This window comes from Cyprinus carpio, chromosome A10 (genome assembly GCF_018340385.1).
Source record: "Cyprinus carpio isolate SPL01 chromosome A10, ASM1834038v1, whole genome shotgun sequence".
Taxonomy (NCBI): Eukaryota; Metazoa; Chordata; class Actinopteri; order Cypriniformes; family Cyprinidae; genus Cyprinus; species Cyprinus carpio.
The window spans coordinates 4820814-4842039 of record NC_056581.1 but is presented as its reverse complement, the minus strand read 5'-3'; the positions used below and the strand labels follow the sequence as shown (position 1 = coordinate 4842039).

General features: G+C 36.0%; 2 protein-coding genes across 3 annotated transcripts; both read left to right on the top strand.

The window, feature by feature from the left end:
- Positions 1 to 2561: 2561 nt before the first annotated feature.
- LOC109096830 (activated RNA polymerase II transcriptional coactivator p15-like) lies at positions 2562 to 5554 on the top strand. Of its 2 annotated transcripts, none has more exons than XM_042764814.1 (5): positions 2562 to 2713; positions 3171 to 3240; positions 3437 to 3559; positions 4496 to 4604; positions 5107 to 5554. In XM_042764814.1, the coding sequence occupies exons 2-5, from the start codon at positions 3172 to 3174 to the stop codon at positions 5184 to 5186; spliced, it is 381 nt and encodes a 126-aa protein (XP_042620748.1). In that variant the 5' UTR covers positions 2562 to 2713; position 3171; the 3' UTR covers positions 5187 to 5554. The 2 variants fall into 2 exon arrangements, with proteins under 2 accessions (XP_042620748.1, XP_042620749.1); XM_042764815.1 differs by lacking the exon at positions 2562 to 2713 and adding an exon at positions 2816 to 2965.
- A 5159-nt stretch (positions 5555 to 10713) lies between these two features.
- On the top strand, positions 10714 to 20453 carry LOC109096821 (proline-serine-threonine phosphatase-interacting protein 2-like). Its single transcript, XM_019110479.2, has 15 exons — positions 10714 to 10963; positions 11639 to 11739; positions 12676 to 12750; positions 13511 to 13545; positions 13625 to 13731; positions 14361 to 14423; positions 15189 to 15287; positions 16818 to 16863; positions 17481 to 17560; positions 17846 to 17944; positions 18019 to 18115; positions 19155 to 19227; positions 19340 to 19374; positions 19471 to 19541; positions 19690 to 20453. The coding sequence occupies exons 1-14, from the start codon at positions 10931 to 10933 to the stop codon at positions 19524 to 19526; spliced, it is 999 nt and encodes a 332-aa protein (XP_018966024.1). The 5' UTR covers positions 10714 to 10930; the 3' UTR covers positions 19527 to 19541; positions 19690 to 20453.
- The last annotated feature ends 773 nt before the right edge of the window (positions 20454 to 21226 follow it).

The window sequence follows — 21226 nt, the reverse complement described above, 5'->3', positions numbered from 1 at the left end:
TTTGTTTGTTTTGTTTTTTGTTTTTGCATCTGTTCCTATTTATAATAGCAAAGATTAAAAAAACAGCTGTATTGTGATTATTAATATAGTAATTAATAATAAGAAAAGACGGAGGACTTCACTATAGACTTCAAATGGGTGTGCCTCGGTCATTTTTGTCCGATTCCAACAAATCATAAATCATTTTAAAGGTCTTTTAATTGAGAATTTCATTTCATTGTGACTCGTTTTGTCAGCACAGGTCACAGTATTCTCATGAGAAAGCACATGTGTAGGCGGTAAATGACAACAACGCATGTTGTTTCAGGTGCTATGGCAAGTGTAAACACATTAATCGGATATTGGTCACTTGGTGGCAAAGAACGTGTAAACGGATAGACAAAAAAAAAAAATCGGATATAGGCAACAAATCAGAATTGGGCACCAAGCCCTGCAGTGTAAATGAGGCCTTAGTGACCTCTAGTGGTGTACAGATCGAAGTCCATGGACCGGATTCATTACAAGCACCTTAACTCATTTCAGAAGCAACCTTAGTGATTATTTCTAGAACCTGGTTAATACGCTTTTATTGCAAAACTATATACAAAAACAACAAAATAGCCTACAAATGCACTAAATAAAATAACTGAATAAATGCATGTTTACAATTTAAGCACTTAAAACAAGTACGGGCCCCTGGTTATTAAGAGAGGAAGGATGTTTATGTTTTGGTTTTCATCTTTGTTTTGTGTATAGGTTAGTCATCTCTAATTCTTAGTTAGTTGTGTTTTGTTTGTTATTTTAAGCTATACTTCACTTGACTGAGACCCTGTTTTCTGTCACAACTAATGCTCTATACTTAATAAATGTTATCTTTTCCTTTTAAAGAATCGTGTCAAGTTTTCACTCTGGGGCTGAGGACTGAACTGTGTTCTTGTTCTCTTTTTCATTTTAACATTACTTTAATCCATTTTCATATTTTCTTTGTTATGCTTCTCACAAATCCTCTAGACTAGAAAGGAGTCACTAGAATACAGTAAGTCGTGCTTATTTAAAAACTACGAGGAAGTGATGGACTCATGAGCATAACCATGTAATGCCAGATTATGTTTATAAAATAACAGATCTTTATCGCTATTCACTATTCAGTGATAAATCATATCTTGATACTGAATTATCCAAAGATGTTTTAATAAAATATTACGTAAAATAAAATTTGTGAGGAAGGAAAATTACCACAAAGTTGGTAATTATTGTTAAAAAATTACAGGAGGCTCTTGCAATAGTTGAAGAATAGTCATATAAATGGGTTTTAAATTCTCAGTTGGCAAAACAAAGACAATGTTTTTTACAAGGAAAAAAATTGGAAGTGAGGTAAAACTAAAATTATATAATCAAGAACTGGAAAGAGTGAAATATTTAAAGTTATGGTTTGATGAAAGAGTTGGTGCATATTCAGAATAGTGAACAAATGTAAGAAAATAATCAATACAATGAGGTGTTTAGTTGGCAGTGAATGGGGGCAGCATTAAAGGCCATGTAGTGGATTGGTTAGATCTGTTTTAGATTATGGTTGGAACAGCAGCAGAAACGTCTAAAGTTAGATAATATATAGCATCAGGTATTGAGATTATGTACAGGAGCTATAGAAACTACCAATTATAGCACTTAAGGTAGAAATGGAAGAAATGTCATTAGAAATGAGAAGGGTACAGAAATCAGTCAATTATTGGGTTAATCTCTAGATAGTCAAGAGCATACAACACTAGATGCTTTAAAGCCTTGTTGGGAAAAAGAGAGGAGGAAAATTAAAAGTTTTGGATGGACAGTGAGACAGAGAGCAACAGAACTTAAAGTTAATCAGTTAAATCTTAGTCCAAATGTACTGCTACCTGTAATAAAACCTTGGTTACTTTCAGATGCTACAGTAGATTCTACATTGTCAGATTCATGTTCATCATGATTTGGAAGGTAGACCAACATTTTAATGGAAATAATGCAAACGTTATATAGAATTCAAATGATGGGGATTACAGTAGTATTTTTATGGGATACTGCAGATAAAGAAGCAAAAGAAGCAGCTAAAAACAATGACATTAACTTAATTGTTAATTTAAGTAAGAATTAAATCAAGAGTATTAAGAACAGACTGAAAGAAAGGGCAAAAACAATGGGGTAAGGGGAAAACATTCAAAGGAAATGAGAGAGAGGAAAAGTGCAGGAAAAACAGGAGAGATGAGAGAGTATCAAGGATGAGATTTGGACGCACAAGATTAAATAGTACACTTTATAAAACGGGTACATGTTATACTGTATTGTCGGAAATATGAGACTGAAAGAAGGATTCTATAATGCAACATTTAGAAAAATAAAAAGGCAGTTTACACTGAGATATATTTACTAAATAATTCATGGAATGAATGCTATAGTTTTATTTTTCAGTACCTTAAAATAACTAATTTGTGGGAGAGAATATAAAAAAGGGGAGGGGGGGATTAAGTCATGTTGATCCACACTCCATACCAGCTGGTGGCGGAATTATTCCATTTTGTTGTTTGTGAACCGCCAATAAAATTTAAAGAAGAAGAAAACTACACTTCCCATAATCCAGTTCTTCAAGGGCGCTTCCTGCCCGCGTCCCCGCAAACACTCGCTGCTTTCGTGCTTTGCAGAAACGGATGTTCGCGCGCACTGAATGAGCTTCTGTTTAAACTCGCTTACCTTACGACATCACGTAAGTCATTTCAAACATGCAGTTGTTTATAATTTTCGAGCAAGACTATAATATCAGCAGATGTGTTGCAATAACATATTGTTTCACTAAAAGGAAACTGTTGGCAAACGGCCCTCTTGCTGCGCGTTCATGCGTTCGGCCCTTTTGGTTCTTATAGTAACTTAGTTATAAACGAGTGACGCCATTGATTCTTTTCTGTTTAATACAAGCAAAACGCAACAATTTAAAGCGCAAGCATTGCTTCTTTGGAAAGTAAATGTTTTTTTTTTTATTATTATTATTATTATTATTGCAAAGCACGAGGATGCAACCATCAAGTTGTTACCTGCACGCAGATTTTGTATATTTTTGTTTCAAAATTAGCTTCAAGTAACGTAGCCCTAAATGTATTAGCCTAAATGGGATTAATGCTTTTCACAATTGTTTTCAATTGTTCAATTGTTGCCGTCCTTTTCAGAATGCCAAAGTCAAAGGAAATGTTGTCTTCTACCTCGGGCAGTGACTCTGACAGTGAAGTTGATACGAAGGTATGAAAACCTCACATTACACTGTGTGCTAACTAAAGGAAGGCACGTCACAACCAAGAATATTTACATCTCAAATTTGTACATTAATTCAGAATAATCAAACTGTTTTGTGTTGCCAGAACAGTACAACTATCATGCAAAATACACTCTCCCTATGTTACATGCTTTGTATTCAATGTAAAATTCTGAATTTCAGCCCAAGCGGAAGAAGCATGCAACACCAGAGAAGCCATCAAAGAAACAAAAAAGTGGAGAAACCTCAACAGTGTCATCTGCATCCAAAAGCAGCAGCAGCAGCAAAAATGACAATATGTTCCAGGTGAAGAATACTTTGACAGCATGTATATTTAGCTTTACTTGATACAGAATTAACACACACACACACGTAACAGTGAATAAGTCACTCGTTTTTTTTAAAGAAACCGTGTCCAACAGGACACCAGTCTGCATCTCTCTCGCCTCCCCTAAGCCCATTGAGTTTTAACAGACCCTCTGAAGAGTGCGGTGGCTGGTAATTGAGAATGAATGGTGGAAAGTAGGGTTGTGAGGAAATTCGTTGGGTGGAGTTCGTAGGGGATTTCCCTCTTTTCCTGGCTTTCCTTTGCTTTTAAATAGCTTGTAAATGGCCATGCACATTTTACTTTCACTTACTTTCGAATATGCAGCAATTCAGCGTCAATTGCTCGACTGAACAACAACAAAACAGCACAACGACAAACTCACTCATATTAAACAGAACTTTTGTTAACAAACCGAACAAAAATACACCATGCTATAGGCCTAATATAAAAATAAATACACAAACTCACACAGTTATTAAATAAAATAAAACCAAATAAATAAGAAACATAGAACGTTTATTAACAAAACGAGCAAAAGAAAGCTTGGCGGCACGGCATACTCCTTGAGGTAAAATAAATAAATCACACAAAGTTTATATCAAGTAAAATCAACAAACACTGTGGAAGCAAATAAATGTACAAAATCATCTTAGATAAATGGCAAAAGTCCTTTTCAAAATCCAAAATATTACCAAACAGCTAGGCACTTTTGCATTTTGTTTCCGCCATCATCTTGTCTGTGACTGGGACATGAATTTACATTTGATTTAAAAGAAAAAAGAAACTGGGCAGTTTGCCTCCTCATCTCTTAATACCACCATTCACCATTGATGTATGTACAGTATTAAATAGTGTGTGTCTGTATTATACATATTGTATTATATTATATTGTATTGTATTGTTTTCTTTTTTTAATAGGAAAGATGAGGTATGTGAGTGTTCGGGATTTCAAGGGAAAAGTGCTGATTGATATCCGGGAATACTGGATGGACCAGGAAGGTGAAATGAAACCAGGCCGCAAAGGTAGGTGCTATGGGTTTAAATGTGACAGTAGAAATGCCACCTGGTAGAGATTGTGCTGCTTGTTTGAAATCAGTGGGAAATTGCTGCTTTATGGGGGTTTGAATTTGAAAAATCCACATCTAAGAGGAAACAAAGACCAAAAAAATAACTACAGTGAAATGTACTACACAAATATAGATGCACACACGTACAATATACTGAGATGGTCATGTTGTTTGTTTATGCTTCTGTTTGTCTAGGCATTTTTGGTAATATTGAATATCCAATTATAATATTATTTTGAACATGTTTATTTTTTAAAACAGATTTGTGTAACATGGATTATGCCTATATGGACTTTCATGTACTCTACAGATAAAATTGAGTGATGTGAACAAATTAATTTGGAATGAATCAAACGTACCAACTCTAATGTTCAAAAAAAAAGGGTATTGAGCTGTCTTGTGTATAAATGAGCAGAGTTGTTTATTTCTCAGAGTTCTGTCTGATGTGTTTATTACAGGTATTTCACTGAACCCAGAGCAGTGGAACCAACTAAAAGAACAGATAAGTGAGATTGACGACGCTGTGAGGAGAATATAAGACCTGCCTGCAGTTCACTAGTAGCCTGGATGCTTTTTTAAAACCGATTGCTCTGCAGTTCTGCTTATTTTGCCCTCCAAAGCCCAAACACAGTATCTACATCTTCTCTGAATCAGCCAAGGGACCGATCACGGTCTTAGAGACCTGTCATAAGTTTGACAAATGTGTAATGCCTTTGTAGAGCGGCATGCTTCACAAAGCAAATGTGGTGACCAGGACACTTTGTATGTATATGTTAGATTAGGTTTTATTGAAGTAGCTGTTCATTGTATTTGTCTTTTTATATTTGAGATTTTCATGGTTGGGGTTGGCTAGAGAGACACAGGGTGTTTGTGTCCTTAATTTTAAATAAAGATGATAGAAATGCACACAATAAAGTCCTTGTTTTATTTTGTGTTACAAGTTTCTTACAAACAACTATAAAGGTAGAGAAAAACTGATAAAGTATTGAGAATAGATACTGTACTATTTAAAAAAAAAAAAAAGTTTATTCAGTGACTGAAGACTGGAGTAGAATTTTGTGTGTGTGTGTGTTTGTGTATATATATATATATATATATATATATATATATATATATATATAAATAGAGGAAATATTTCATTGTATTTAATTACAACAATAAAAACCGTAAGGGTTAGGAGTCAAATTTGTAAAGCGAATGACTGCAATTTACTTTATTTTTATTTTTTTCCAGTTTAATAGATGTTACTGTTTATTGTTATCTGTAAAGGCTGTATTTCTCTGACAGCTATGTCCATTAGAGCAGGTTAGAATATTTTTATATATATTATATATATAAATATCATTTTAAAATTAGATTTTAATTTAATTTGAAATCATTTTAAGGCCCCCCAAGTTTAGAACTACTGGTCTATAGCAGAATGTGTGGACCACTGCAGCCATCTACTGGTTATTTTGGTCAGTTTGTTCTAAATACCATAACATTCCAAAAGAAATGCATTAATTGTTAATTAGTAACCCTAACCATAGTTAATGTAGTGTTAATATATCTTAAATTATTATGCTATTAAGCAGCTTGTGAACTGATTATTTACCAGGTGTGTGCCATAACTGAATTCTGAAGATGTTTGTTTGTTCATACAGAAATCAATGCTTAATTCATTGGGTAAAAAAAGAATTGTAGTAACACCTGCAAAGTAGAGCTGGACAGATACACTGAACACAATTCGCCAAACATATGCATGAACGATTAATAAGAAACTTGCAAGTCAACGTTTAAGTATTTAACAATCCGTTTCCAACCTGATCTATGAGACATTTATATTGTTCTGTCAGGACAACTCTTGGAGAGTTCAGCAGCATATTAATGTACATGATCATGACAACTGCAGGATTTGGTTCAAAAACATTTTTTCTTATACTGGTTGAAAGTCTCTTCACATCCTGGTAACAATCACTAAGTTAAGTGGTCTAAAATTACTAATATGTATTTATATCATCTGTTGAAGATGTAGAACCATAAAATGTCAAATCATATCCCTCAGTCCTGGGGCTACAATAGGCTGTCCTATCTGCCTGTCAATGTATGCATTTGCATACCTCTGTGCTCCCTGTTCGCATGGACCTGATGGGTCATCAGCGTGGTATTATCCGCTTTGTACTCATGTTTTCTAACCGGTGAATGAGACGTGAGGTAATCTGACAGCATTGCATTCAACCCTCCACCAATGCCGTCCTTTATTGTGTCGCTGGTTAGCCTCTTGTCTGCCTGTGTCGAGGAGGAGTGGCTTTGGAGAGTGATTTACTGGGAGGGTGGGATCTCATGCATTCAAAGCTAGTTTGCTATTGCTAGCCTCTCCGAAATCACCTACCCTACCTTTAATATGCATGGTCTTGGCGGAATAGATCTGCTATGCTCCTGCTGTGGCAGAACCGAAATACTGAGACTACTGCCAACACATCCACAGGCATGCTGCTGTGAGCATGTAGGAAATGCTGCTGCACATATAACACATGAAATAACCCCCATATATAACTACATAAATTTAATGCATAGCAAATCTATACAGGTGGAGCTGGGGAAGGTGGAGTGTTTCTGAAGCACACTGCAACTGCTACAGCAAGCACTAGCCTGCGCCACGTGAATAATGTGTAGTTAACAAAAAGATACATTGCAAGCTGATAAGATAAGAAACCAGCAAGCACTTGAAGCAAAAATCATAACTTGAAGTCATTTGAAAATTGTCACTAGCATAACTTTTATGCACTCATCATATAGTAAAGTTGTTAAGACCATAAAAAGAGCATGACTCTGACATTGCATGCAGCTGAAATCAACTGCTCAGCAAAGCTAATGAAAACGTTGACATGCTTATTTCATTTAAACCTGTTCTCATCTCCATAACTTGTCAGTGTGTTCTCACAAAGAAAAAACAAACAAACAGCTAAAACCAGCCTAAGCTGGTCATCGAGCCTGGCCATAGCTAGTCAGCTAGTTTTAGAGGGGTTTTGACCACTTCTTTAGCTGGTCAGGCTGGGAGACCGGCTGGGAGACCAGCTTTGCCAACTAAACCAGTTTTTTTTTTTTCAGCAGGACTAGCTACATAAGCTAGACTACTTGTTGCTGCAGTCGCGTAAATGCCACTGCTTATAGTATTTTGCTCCTGCATATGAATGCAAGGCTGTTAAACATAACTCTTAAACTAGTTTGTGGTTGCTCAGATAAAGCAGACCACGCAATATGCACACATTGCACAGTAAAAACGGAATAAGAGCATTCGCTTATCTTAGATTTCAGTCAGATGCTTTCTGAAGCATGCTACAATGAACACTAGCAGAGTATATGAATATCGAGCAGTAAGCTCATTGGCTGCTGATGTGAAAAGAAACCAATAAGCTGCACCATGTGAATAATAATGTGAAGATATCAGATTGAGTTAGAACCTATCAGCCTGTGCCATCTAGAACTTTGTACAGTCGTGGCCAAATGTTTTGGCAGTGACATAAATTGTGTTTTGCAAAGTTTGCTGCTTCAGTATTTGTAGAACCTTTCTATGGTATACTGAAAAACAATGAGCATATAAGTCTCAAAGGCTTTTATTGGCAAAAAAATAAAATAAAATAAATAAATAAATGAGTCAGTATTTACAGTGTTAACCCTTTTTCTTAACAACCTCTGCAATTCGCTCTGGCATGCTGGATATTAGCTTCTGGGTCAAATCCTGACTGATGGCGATCCATTCTTGCCTTAGTTCTCAGAGTTGATAACAATTTTTGGGCTTAGCTTGTCCACTCGCCTTTTGAGCACTGACAACAGGTTCTCAATGGGATTGAGATCCGGGGATTTGCCTGTTCACATATCCAAAATAATCAACGTAATGGTCTTCGAGCAACTTCTTTATAACTCATGGATGGTCTCAGGATGCTTCAGTGTTGGCACAACACCTTTTCTTCTCTGAACAATCGATTTCCCAGATGTCCCAAAAAGTCAGAAGGAAGCTTCATTGAAAATAACATTGCACCAGTCTTCTGCTGTCCAATCCTTGTACTTCCTGCAGAATGTCAGTCTGTCCTTGACGTTTTCTTGGAGAGAAGTGGTTCTTTGCTGCCCTTCTTGACACCAGGCCGTTGTCCAAAAGTCTTGGCCTCCCTGTGCGTGCAGATGCTCTCACACCAACCTGCTGCTAGGGATGGGTACATCGACACACTAGTGCTTCGAAACAGTGTTCCTGAGCATTGCTTGAAATGAGTCTGTCACGTGACCTGTGGAAATGAAGCTTAACCTCACTGACACGTCACGCCGGGCTCAAACACCAAGCGCGTATCCATCAATACAAATCATGCCACGCCGTTTTTTATGTGGTGTATTATTGTTAAAAGTATTACTTTTAAAAACAATGAATGTCTGTTGTCGGAATATAAATTAAAACACCTTTTTGTATTTCATAATTTGCATGTTTGTGATGTTTTGTAAGGAACACAAAAATGGTGCAATGAAAAAATAAATTCACACACAGGCCTAATTTATTAGCATATTAAACATTAGGCTATATATCGAAGGGGAAAGACATAAGCGTGATGTGAGTACAAATGAGGAACAGAATGTCTTTGTCATCGTATTGTGCAAAAAACAATGAAATTTGGAAACTCTATCACTGCGCACACACGCGCCACCATCTTGCTGATGACATGTTTATTAAATATACAAATAAATATAACAAGAAGAAGACGTCTTCACTGCGTAGTAACCTGGCATAAATTTGGCTTGACGTTGGACATTCGATATTCGCAAATCTAGGGACCGTCTCTAAAGTTACATGCGAAACTACTATACACTTCTCTAACGTCAATAGCATGCAAGGAGAATGACTAACAGTCATGAAAACAACTGTTAACTGTTCATCCAGGTGTCAACTATAATGCACACCTTTTATATTTTTCATAATTATTCAAATAAACTGTAAATCATATGTAAAATATTGCTACTTTTCATTATTAAATGGGCTCAAATGTAAAATATGCCATAATTTGAAGCTCAATAGCATTTGAACACAATGACTCACTTTCATAAAACATACTGTAAAGTGTTTATCTAGGTGTCAACTATAATGCACTCCTTTTATATTTTTCATAATTATTCAAATAAACTGTAAATCATATGTAAAATATTGCTACTTTTCATTACCAAATGGGCTCAAATGTAAAATATGCCATCATTTGAAGCATATTTTACATTTGAGCACATTCGGTAATGAAAGATAGTAATTGTTTTCCATATGATTTACAGTTTATTTGAATAATTATCAAAAAAAAAAAAAAAAAGGTGTGCATTATAGTTGACACCTGGATGAACAGTTAACAGTTGTTTTCATGACTGTTACTCATTCTCCTTGCATGCTGTTGACGTTAGAGAAGTGGATAGTAGTTTCGCATGTAACTTTAGAGACGGTCCCTAGATTTGCGAATATCGAATGTCCAACGTCAAGCCAACTTAATGCCAGTGACAAAACTGCTCTCCGTGAAGTTCTTGATGATCAGATAAATGTTTCTTTCAAGTGCAACATTCTTTGTAGCAATTTCCGTGCGTGTGAGGCTAGTTTGCTGCACCGCGATGATTGCTACACGTGTTTCTTTGGAGGTAAACATTGTTAACAAGAACACAAATGGAAGCACTACTTATCTACTTTTATACCAATCAGTCTGCTCTTAACAAGCTAATTAGTACGATAGTGATTTCACCTGACTAGTACTCATTCACACTTACACATGTGCTGCTGATATAATTAGTCAATTAAGGTTAGCTGGTCATTTTTTGTCAGGATCAAAAAACTTTTTTTTTTTTTTTTTTTTTTTTGGTGAAAATAATTTTTTGGCCAATGAAGCTTTAAGTAATTATTTAAAATGTATCTGATCACTCTACACAATGATCTATTATATTATATTATATTATATTATATTATATTATATTATATTATATTATATTATATTATATTATATTATATTATATATCTCCGGTTGCAAGAAGCCCATGTTTATTTGACTTCTTCACAAGAATTGCAACTTCTCAGGTCGCTCACTAGATGGTGGGAAAGTCCACTAAAAGCTTGCGGGTCCGTTTTCTGTTCAACGGCAACTTTCGCTCTCTGGACAGGCGTGTAAGACGCGCGTTTAGGACCCTGAGGCGTGTTATTTCAACGCTCGGTGTGCACATCATCACGCATTATTACAGCCTGATACGGAACCTCACAGTCACTTTCTGAGTGAGCAAACAGCAGCTGACACAATGAGAGAACTGCATTTCAAGGATAATTTTTGGGTAAGGTTTTTTTATTTTATTTTGTTTGGAATACAGTCAGTGATTAGGGAAAATATAGTGGGCTTCTGGTGTGTGTGTAACACAAAATGATAACCTACTTGCTCTGATTTGGTATAAGTTTAACAAATAGTTAAACCTTTTATTTTGAGCTCCTCTGTCACATATCGAAACAGGGCTGATTTCCTTTAAAGGAAGTTTGGTCAGCACTCACTGAATAGCCAGGTCCTCCATCAAACAACCTAAATAGTTACTTTCTTATAAAATAATATATTATAAATAAGTGTATCTCAATGTCTTCATGTTATTTGACTGTTGGCTATGGCAGCCTGAGAACTCTGAGACCTTATTAGGCAAAGTAGGCAATAAGGTACCATTTGGTTTTGTTTTCTATGCTTTTATTTTGAGAGGTATTTCATGTTGACTGTGGCTTTGGGTTTGATGCTATGTCTGCCCCTCAGATTTATAAATTACAGCGGCTGAGCTCTCATGGGTAATGATAGTCAACAGTACAAACCACCATGTTTCTCAAGGCTACAATGAGGAATTGGTGATACATGTGGCACTTTGTGGATTACCGGCTTGCGCTTTCAGATTACGAAAAACCTGTGTGATTTTAACATTTGCCTGTGTTTTGTGTATTGCTTTTTCTATCTTATTCTTCAATTGTGATTTCAGAACACGGATGTCACCAGCACAGCTGGATATGACAGCATCATCCAGCACTTGAATGACGGCAAGAGGACGTGCAAAGAAATCGAGGACTTCATGAAGGCCAGGTGAGATGTCGAGTCACCCCTTAGTTTGACACTTTCACCTCAAGCTCTTGATGGTTTCACAGCTATAAATCCATGTGAAACCTTCTTAGTGCATTCGTATATAACTGAAGGAAAGTTACAGTAACTGAAGTCTTTAAAAAAAAGAGAAATAATGCCTCATGACGAGCATTGTTGCAAGATTTCCTGTTATTGACGTGAAAATGATTTACAGTTATAATTTTTCCCATGCGCCACTGTTTTAAATCAACGAGATACGGCAACAAATACTGGGAGTTAAGGTCAACATGATCTTTTTCTTTCTTAAAGGGATAGTTTACTAGGAAATTAAACATCTGTCTTTATTTACTCACCCTTAAGTTGGTCCAAACCTGAGTTTCTTTCTTCTGCTGAATGCAAAGGAAGATATTTTGAAGAATGCTGGTAGCCAAACAGTTGATTTATACGGAAAGTCAATGGGGACCAGAAACCGATCGATTTCCAACATTCTTTTAAATTACATTTTTTGTGTTCATCAGAAGAAAGAAACTCATACAGGAATGGAACAACTTTAGGGTGAGTAAATAAGTTCACCTTTGGGTGAACTATCCTATTAATGCACGAGTAAAAATGATTAAATAATGTTTTTTTTGTTTGTTTTTTTTTAACTTTAAAATTCTTAAACAAATGTGAATGCCCTGACTACAGTTGATTTATGGTCTAATTTCTTAAAATCTAATAATCCTACCAGACTGGCACGGATACTCAAACAAACAATTAAGTGTCTTGATAGTGTTGTAGAGTTACAAATGTTACAAATCTCAATAGTCAAGCCTTACACAATTAGTTTAATATTTGATTTAATAATGAATACATTTCAGGCATGCAAATTAACAGATTAACTCATTATGTCATTATGTATAAAACATTGATCTAAAATATAAAAACACTTATTTTCAGAGCTGTGATAGAAGAAAAGTATGGCAAGGAGCTTCTGGCTTTGTCCAAAAAAGTGTGTGGAAGCAGTGAAATGAAGTAAGTACCAATGTATGATTACAGTTGTTACAGTTAACATTATGGTTATATTTTACAAATTACTATTTCTTGAAAGGATTTTAAAGGTGCATTATTATTATTTTTGGGGTTCATTTGCAGTAAACCTATAACTCTTAAGTGTTAAACTGAGCATATGTGCTAAGGACATCAAATCGTGTGTTCTCTAGTTGAGAAGTGTGCCATTAATATTTTAAGCAATCAGACTATAGGTGGAGGAACCTAAACCATATCATATACTTGGAGGCTGGCAGTTTTGGGCTGAGCCAGTAAACCATAACCTAGCAACCACAATTACTCTGTTCTAAAAACACTTTAGCAAATGTGTAGGAAGGCTGTATAACCGCCCACAACAACCTGGGCAAGCATTACTTACATTTTTAATGCAGTGGAGGTTAAATTCTATGATTTCTTTAGCAAGATGGTTCTTTAGTGAATATGAGGTTATTGTGTTTTTCTGGTTGGATACTGATCCTCTTTAAAAAGATAACAGTACAACAATGCGGTATTGATATGCTGTATAGATAATTTCAAAGTACAAACCTAAGTAGTCTCTGGGTTGGTAACATGTTTGTAGTTGGTTTGTGGTTAGTGCTTTTCCTCTTACTATGGGGTGAGGGAAAAAAACACCAACGTTTAACCGAGTCCTATTCCAGTGACTGATGTCAGCAATTTTACAATGGGTTTATTGCACAAAATGGACATTGGTTACTCATCAACGTTTTTGGTTTTCTGTTTTTAGCACCCTGAAACGATCGCTTGACGTTTTCAAATTACGTAAGTAAATACTGTCTGCAAACGATTAATGATTGCAATTCATCGTGGTTGAAATTTTATGGTTAAAATGTGTGTTTAGAAACAGAAAATGTGAGTTTGTCCCATCTGCATTTGGCCCAAACCATGAGGGAGGAAGCAAAAAAATTAGAAGACTTCAGAGAGAAACAGAAAGAGACCCGAAAGAAGGTAAGACATACAAACAGCATTTCATACTTTGTTATTTACTGATTGAAATGTTGTGTTGCCGATGTCCCCAAAAGGAAAGACTTTTCAATCTTTTCATACCTTGTTATCGGTTAGCTTTCAATTCAATGGTAGTTGCTCGGCTGACGCAGGACCTCTTGGAAGTGATTATATGCTTATAAGTGTCCATTTCTGGACACAGTTGTGTTTGTGTAGGTGTAAATGTGACTAATTGCAAGGAAATTACATCACTGACTGGCAGTACAAAATCACGCACCATCTCAAACACTTCACTTTTTAAAAATATTCTAAGCTGTGACATCAAAAATAACTGACAGGAAAGAGTACAGGTAAATCATCTACTGTAGTTAAATTAAATATTAGCATTATATTCAGTAGGTTTTTGGAACAAAACTCCCCCTGTCTGCTATTGGTCATACAGACAGATAGCCCCGCCCAAAACTTACACCATTGGTTGAGCTATGCTGGCTGGTCAGAATTCTCAAAACAAATAGCACAAATCAACTTAGAAAAAAAGTCTTATTAAAAAAAAAAAAAAAAAAGTAATTTAATTTTCTACAGTACAAAATGATGAATATAAGAAATGAATTGAAATGCTTTGCTTTTTTCAGGTAGAACAGCAAATGGATGTTCTTCATAAGCAGAAGGCCGCTCAATATAAGAAAACGACTGAGGTAAGTATAAAAGAGAGAGCAAAGTGTCCTCAGTTTGTATATTGTTTTGCAGTGCTGTTGCTATAATAGGTGGTTTAGCTGCCCACTTTTCTATTGTACCTTATTTTCTTATGGGAAGTATATGTTCTGATTCAGTGGCAGGAGGGAAGTGAATAAGTGCACCTGATTTTAGCTGCACGAAATGGGAAGTGATCTGTGCTGAATGGCATTGTTCATTAAAAAGACAGCTTCTCATTCAAGCTTAAATAAAGAATTCTTGAAAGTGGTGATTTTAGGTTGAAAAATAAACTGTTTCCCTTAAGTTTATTAGCATCGAGGTGTCCCATGATGCATCAGTATTTATTAGTTAAGAACTGAAACTTTGTAGTACCACATCTGATGTTGCACACAGCTCTTGCAGAAACAAATTTGTGCACTAATTATCTGAAATAAATTTGACTTGACAAATTGAAGTTGTGACCAAAATGTTTTTAAGGAGTTGGGCACTCGGTTGCTTTTTCTTCAGTATCTGCTCATATGTTTAAATAAATTAGAAAGAGATTAATAGCTATGAATGAATTATAATTGTCTGCATTTATATGTCTTTACTTTAAATTACAGTGTTTTTGAGGGAAATGTTCAGTGAAATGTGTGCACTTTTAGCCGGTTGTGTAGTATATTGGCATATTGTAGCTCGTACAGAATATAGATTATAGTTAAATTTAGACATAAGTTGTATTGGTCACACTTTAAATGCCAACTGGTGTTTTTTTTTTTTTTTTTAAGGCGAAGAAGACTTATGAGCAAAAGTGTCGAGATAAAGAGGAAGCAGAACAGAATATGAACAGAAACGCTACCACTAGCAGTTCCAAGCAGCAAGAAAAGGTTCGTAAGTAAAACTGTGACATTGAATGTTTTTTTTTTTCTTTTCTTTCTGTCCTGCATGACCATGACCTTTAATTGCACTTCACATTCAGCCTAAACTGATTTACTTATAGACATTTTGTAAATTTCATACTTTTTAAGAACTTTAAGATTACAGTTTAAAAATCTTCCAATCACATCGATTGATAAAATGTCAGTCTCCAAATAGTGCTACCAGACACATGCACTTATTCATAGACTGCCGTAGTTATTACACCTGGAGACATATTTTTTTTAGGTTTTAAAACACTCTTGAAAAAAAAAAAGTTCAGCCAAAAATGAACATTTTGCCATCATTTGCTCACCCTCAAGTTGTTCCAAACCTGAGTGACTTTCTTTCATATGCTAAACACAAACTAAGATATTTTGAAGAAGGCTGGTAACCAAACAGTTGCCGGTAGCCATTGACTTCCATTGTATGGAAAAAAATACTATGGAAGTCAGTGGCTACCGGCAACTGTTTAGTCACCAACATTCTTCAAAATATCTTTTTTCTTCACCAGATGGAAGAAACTCACACTGAGGGTGAGTAAATGATGACAGAATTTACTTTTTTTGTTGAACTATCCCTTTAAGACGTTGCTATGTGTATGTGTGAGAGAGAGAGACAGATTAAGCGTGTGCGAAGTTTGTGCTCATTAATGTTCTACTAATGGTAAAGCAATGTTTAACTACAAAAAATAAATAGTGCTAACACCTTGCTACAAGGAAATGTAGACCTTTAGTATGGAATCGAATTGATAAATTTGCAGGGCAGTGCTGATAAGATCTGTGTGTACGAGTGTGTGTGGGTGAGTGTGAAAACAGGAAAAAAATAGAGTGCTTTCTGTAAATAATAAAAGGTGACTTCACTGACTTGACTTTTGGATATTTGCTATGTTGTAGCCAGAACAGAATGGTGATCTTATTTTTCAAAGATCAATCCCTTGAAAATATAATGCCTACCTAAAACTGTAACACTATTCTTTCGCTGCCTTACAAGCACTCATATGTCCTTCATGCAATTAATATTAATTCAGGTTTTTATATATATAAAAAAAACATTATAGAACATCATGTTTACCTGAAACACTTTTTTTATAAATGGAGAGAAAAGCAAAAAATTCAGGCCTAAATTCCATAGAGCTGCGTCTCTTGAGAGGAGGCAAATGAGTTAGTACAGCAAAGCAGCATGCAGAACAAACCATGAAGGCTGTGCATGGGTACAGATGACTTCCAGAGCATGTACAGCACTGTGAATCATTGTAAAACATGGCCGCAAGTATGTTGGAAGTATTTGTAATCCCCTGAGGACAAGACTTTGGAGCTGTTGAAAGGCTATAAACCTTTTGTAGCGAGTCAACTATCAGTCTTCATCTCTTCAGAGTCAGAGCTGTTTTTAGAGTATGTACATACTCTTTAGCTATTAGTGTTATGTATTATTGTTGTAAGATGTGAATGACTGCACAAAGAGATTCTTTTGTATAAATAATGTCACTCTCTTATATTTCACTGTATGCCAAAACACAGCAAGCCAAGCAGACGGCAGAAGAAGCTGGTAAGAATGTCATCAGACACAATAATAATATGTTCACTTATAATAATATACTTTAAATAGGACTGGGCAATGTATTGAATATTTAAGAGGATTCTGTTGGCAATATACAACTAAGCAATATTAAATATGATAGACTTATACAGTTCGTTCAGGCGAATTAATCCGCTGATATTTGGCCATTTTGAACTCTGCTACCAAATCTACAGCGCAAAAAAATGTATAGTTCTGTCAGTGTAGTCGGATTCCTAAATGATTGAGTCTTGTGAGTCGGCTCTTTTTAGTGAATCAGCAACATACTGCTCAATCAGTAAAGTCTGATTCCCATTCGAATGACTCTTATGGCTTGTGCAATGAGTCTCAAAGCTTGTGTATGAGTATATGTGTAGTACCAGATAGGCTATATCAGTTTTGTCAGTAAATGAATTAATGAAATATGGTTGTTTAGTATTATTAGTATCGTTTAATATATTTATAAGGTCAATTATTGGACTGCATTTAAAAGGCTGAAAAATATTGCGATGTGACTATTTAGCTGTATTGCCCAGCCCTAAACACCACATAACTCTTCTATTCCATTTCTAATTTTAATGTCCTTTGTTTGTTCAACTCCATAATAGACAGGGTGTATAGTCAGAATGTGTCCTTGTTGGGCAAGATGAGAGAGGAGTGGCTGAACGAGCATGTCAAAGCCTGTGAGGTGAGCTCTGCGCCCCGGCCTGCATCACACACCCCAACACCAATGATGATGACAAATCAAACGTGATCATGTCAGATCATGTGAAGCTCGCGTACCTCTTGAAAATGGGTTGTAAATGGCCTTTCATATTGATTTTAAAACTATTAAAGGTCAAACAAAACTAGTCAATTACACATAAAATGCCTGAATTAAAACATGCTTTAACAAGTTGAACTGAATGAGTAGACATTTTATGGGGCTATTATGATCTTTCTACTTTGACATCTCATGTGCATGTCTCTACAGTTTTTTGAGAAACAGGAAATGGAGAGGATCAACACCCTGAGAAACGGCGTGTGGACCCATCTCAACCATCTCTCCCAGCAGTGTGTCACCAGTGATGAGGTAACCTGACTGTGTGGCATCATGTAGGATGCACATGTGGAACCCGCCTCACCATGTGTATCTGTGTCACACAGCTCTATGAGGACGTGAGGAAGTCACTGGAGCAATGTAACATTCAAGAAGACATTGAGCATTTCATCAACCTCAGAAGAACCGGAGACAAACCACCAGGTACTCTCAGAAGAAGATAAAGGTGTGGTCACGTTCACTGATGAAATCCAGTCTTTTTAAATGGAATTTTGAATGAGGGCGAAAGATTTCCCCACACAGATTTTGCATGAAGCTGGTTACATGAACCAGCAGAAAGTTCCTTGGTATGAAAGTGCATTTTTTGTGTGCTGTGCTTCATTGCAATACTACTGACAATGGATCTTTACAGTGCAGAATTTTGCAGAAATTTCTCTAATGTGAACACACCTTTACTGTGCATTTTTAGCTCTAATTTGAATAGAAATTTAAATATGGTTACTTTTATTATAAAAGTTTTTTTTCTGAAATGACAAAAAGCATCATAAAAGCACTGTAAAATTACTCCATATGGCTTTGTCCATGAAAAGTTAAAAGGTGCAATTAACTGAAAATCTCATTTATGATTCCACATGTTCCGATTTGATGCATTGTGTTTGATTACAAGACATTGATGTCAAACCTAGACCACTCCAAACTAAAATATGCTCATGCACAAATGAGATTTGAGGTAGTGGGGGGGCGGGGATTTCCGATGAATAATGATTTACATTTGTGGTTCTTCATATGTCTTGTACTTTTATGCAGCATTATTTTAGCATCACTGAGGTACTATTATAGTTTAAAATACTATTTTTAATCAGTTTTAATTTTTCAATTTTCCGTTTTCATTTTATTCCAGTTTTAGTATTTTAGTACATCAAGTGAAACTAAATTAAAACGAGAAATGTTGCCTTGGCATTTAGCTTTTTTTGTATTTTTTTTTATTTCGGTCAAAGTTTTATTTTAAGTAACAATTTTTTTAAAAAATGGTTTTAATTTAAGTTTCATTTTTAGTTTTAGTATAACTCTAATAACCCTGCTTTTATGCTGCCTTTTTGTCCTTATCAGAGCTTGACGGTCTGTTGTAAAGACAAGAACTGCGTGAACTTTATGTCTTGAGTTCCAATCAAATATGAGTCTGATGACGTTTTATGTTGGGTTGAACTTTCCTGTAATCTTTATGAAACTGATCTTTTCTCAGCACCTGTTCCATATGAAAACTTCTACAACAATCATAGATCGGCTCCCACTCGTTCACTTCCCACAGTTGGCAGGTGAGCCCTCTCTCCTCGCAGATTTACCGTTCAATTATTAGTTTTTCATTTCTTATGTAAATATGACCATCAGCTTTAATATTACCTTACGTCTTGCTGTGTATTATTTCAGGAGAGCAGCAGCACCTCCACCACCAACTGCAGGAAGTATGAAAATATAATATGCATATAGCAATGTGTTTTTACATTCTCTTCTGCATGTTTTTTCAATCCCCAATTCTTGTTGCATCTTTTATCCTTCAGATGATCCTTTATACTCAACCGCAGCAGAGCCTGGTTACAGCCTAATACGATACTAATAAGATCGTGACTCGGTAAGAATACTCCCAGGAATGTAACCTTGACGTAAATTTACGAACAGTAATATTAATATTGCTCCAAGTATTACACAGTTAATAATGTTGTCTGTAAATCCCTTGAATGAGGAAATGGTGTTTATTTGTTTGTTTTTTTCTTTTTCAGTCTTTGCAAGCCCTTCTGCTGCTCAATAGGAATATAGTGAAGGCATTAGTGACCTTTTTTTGCCAGCTTCCTCATACCATGTGGTGAGAACATATTGTTGCCTGACATGAAGAGTGTCCTTGTCTTTTAATAAAAAAACATTGTTGTGATGAGCTTGGCGGGGCCGAGAGCTGTGGGAACGGAGCAAGGCTGGTGATGCTCATTATCGCTCCGTTTCCACGGCTCTCGGCCCCGCGCCACTCGTCACAATCATTAACTTGCAAACCTAAAAACCACCCTTGCAAACACAGTGAGCTTTGACACTGTTGCATAGTCATAAAAGTCAAATCCTGAAGTTCTCACTACACTGATGACATCAACAGAAAAACGTTGTATAAATATTTGTATTTTATTTACTGTAAAAAAAAGTTTGACTTATATAGATTAAGAAATTTAAAGGTGAAATGTACAATTTTGCACCACTAGTGGCACCAAAGGAATGTGTTAGAGCAGCTTGATTGGGCACAACCAATGAGTAGAGTTTGGGGGCGGGGCTACCCATTTGGCCAACCAATGTAAAATAGAAGAGGAATATAAATATAAAATTTTTTTTGTCATAATATTTTAAATTCTGTTTGGTGCAGCTAGTTGTGTAGAAATGACACGTTTCACTTTATAAAGGCCACAAAAATCTAATTTATTTCTGTTGTAAAATTCTGCACACTGTCAATATACAGTCCTGCATCACTGGATATATTGCTTCAATAAATGTATATACGATTTGATCTCCTTGTCCTGTGATAAACATTGTGGTATGCCAGCTTTATCCCTCTGTTGAGGAATGCCCCTTTAAGTCGTTCAGAGAAAACCATTTTGTCTTGCTGTTCTACTATAAAGAACCTTTTGTGCATTGGAACGTTCCATGGTTTTTAAAGGTTCTTCACGGAAGCCAATAAAGAACCTTTACTTTTAAGTTTACTGAAAGATTTCCCGAATATGTTCACCCTCTGTGCATTCAAACCTTCAGAAGACATCTCAAGGCTTTGATTCTGAGTCAGGCCTGAATCTTCTCTCAGTTGCTGAGGAGCCCCCGTTCATCCGGGTCCAGCTGGGCCTTCAGATGCTCCAAGTCTATCTGTCCAAGTTCATTTTCAAGCCTGGGCTGCTTGGAACCTGATGCACATCTGGACCAGAGCCGCCGCTTAAGCCCTGTCAGCCTTTCTGTGTCAGTGGTGGAGTTAGTTAAAGCTGTGGAAGAGAGATGCAGAAGTGTTCAGAAGACTGATCCTCTGTTGGCCTCACTGGAGTGCGGTGAGATACTGAGTCCCTCGATGTTGTCAGGGCCTAGTAGACAGGAAGTGAAACTGACAAACGGTCATTCGAGGGTGTGACACTGAAAATGTGGAGGTCTTACTGCCCTCTGGCTGCTGAAGTTTCACAGATTTCTGTGCATTGTAATGTAACAGTTTATAAAACAGATAGTTGCAGTTCTGACTTCTGAATGGTCAATTCAGCATTTTTTGTCTCAATTATAACATCAAAGATATAGTAATATTTA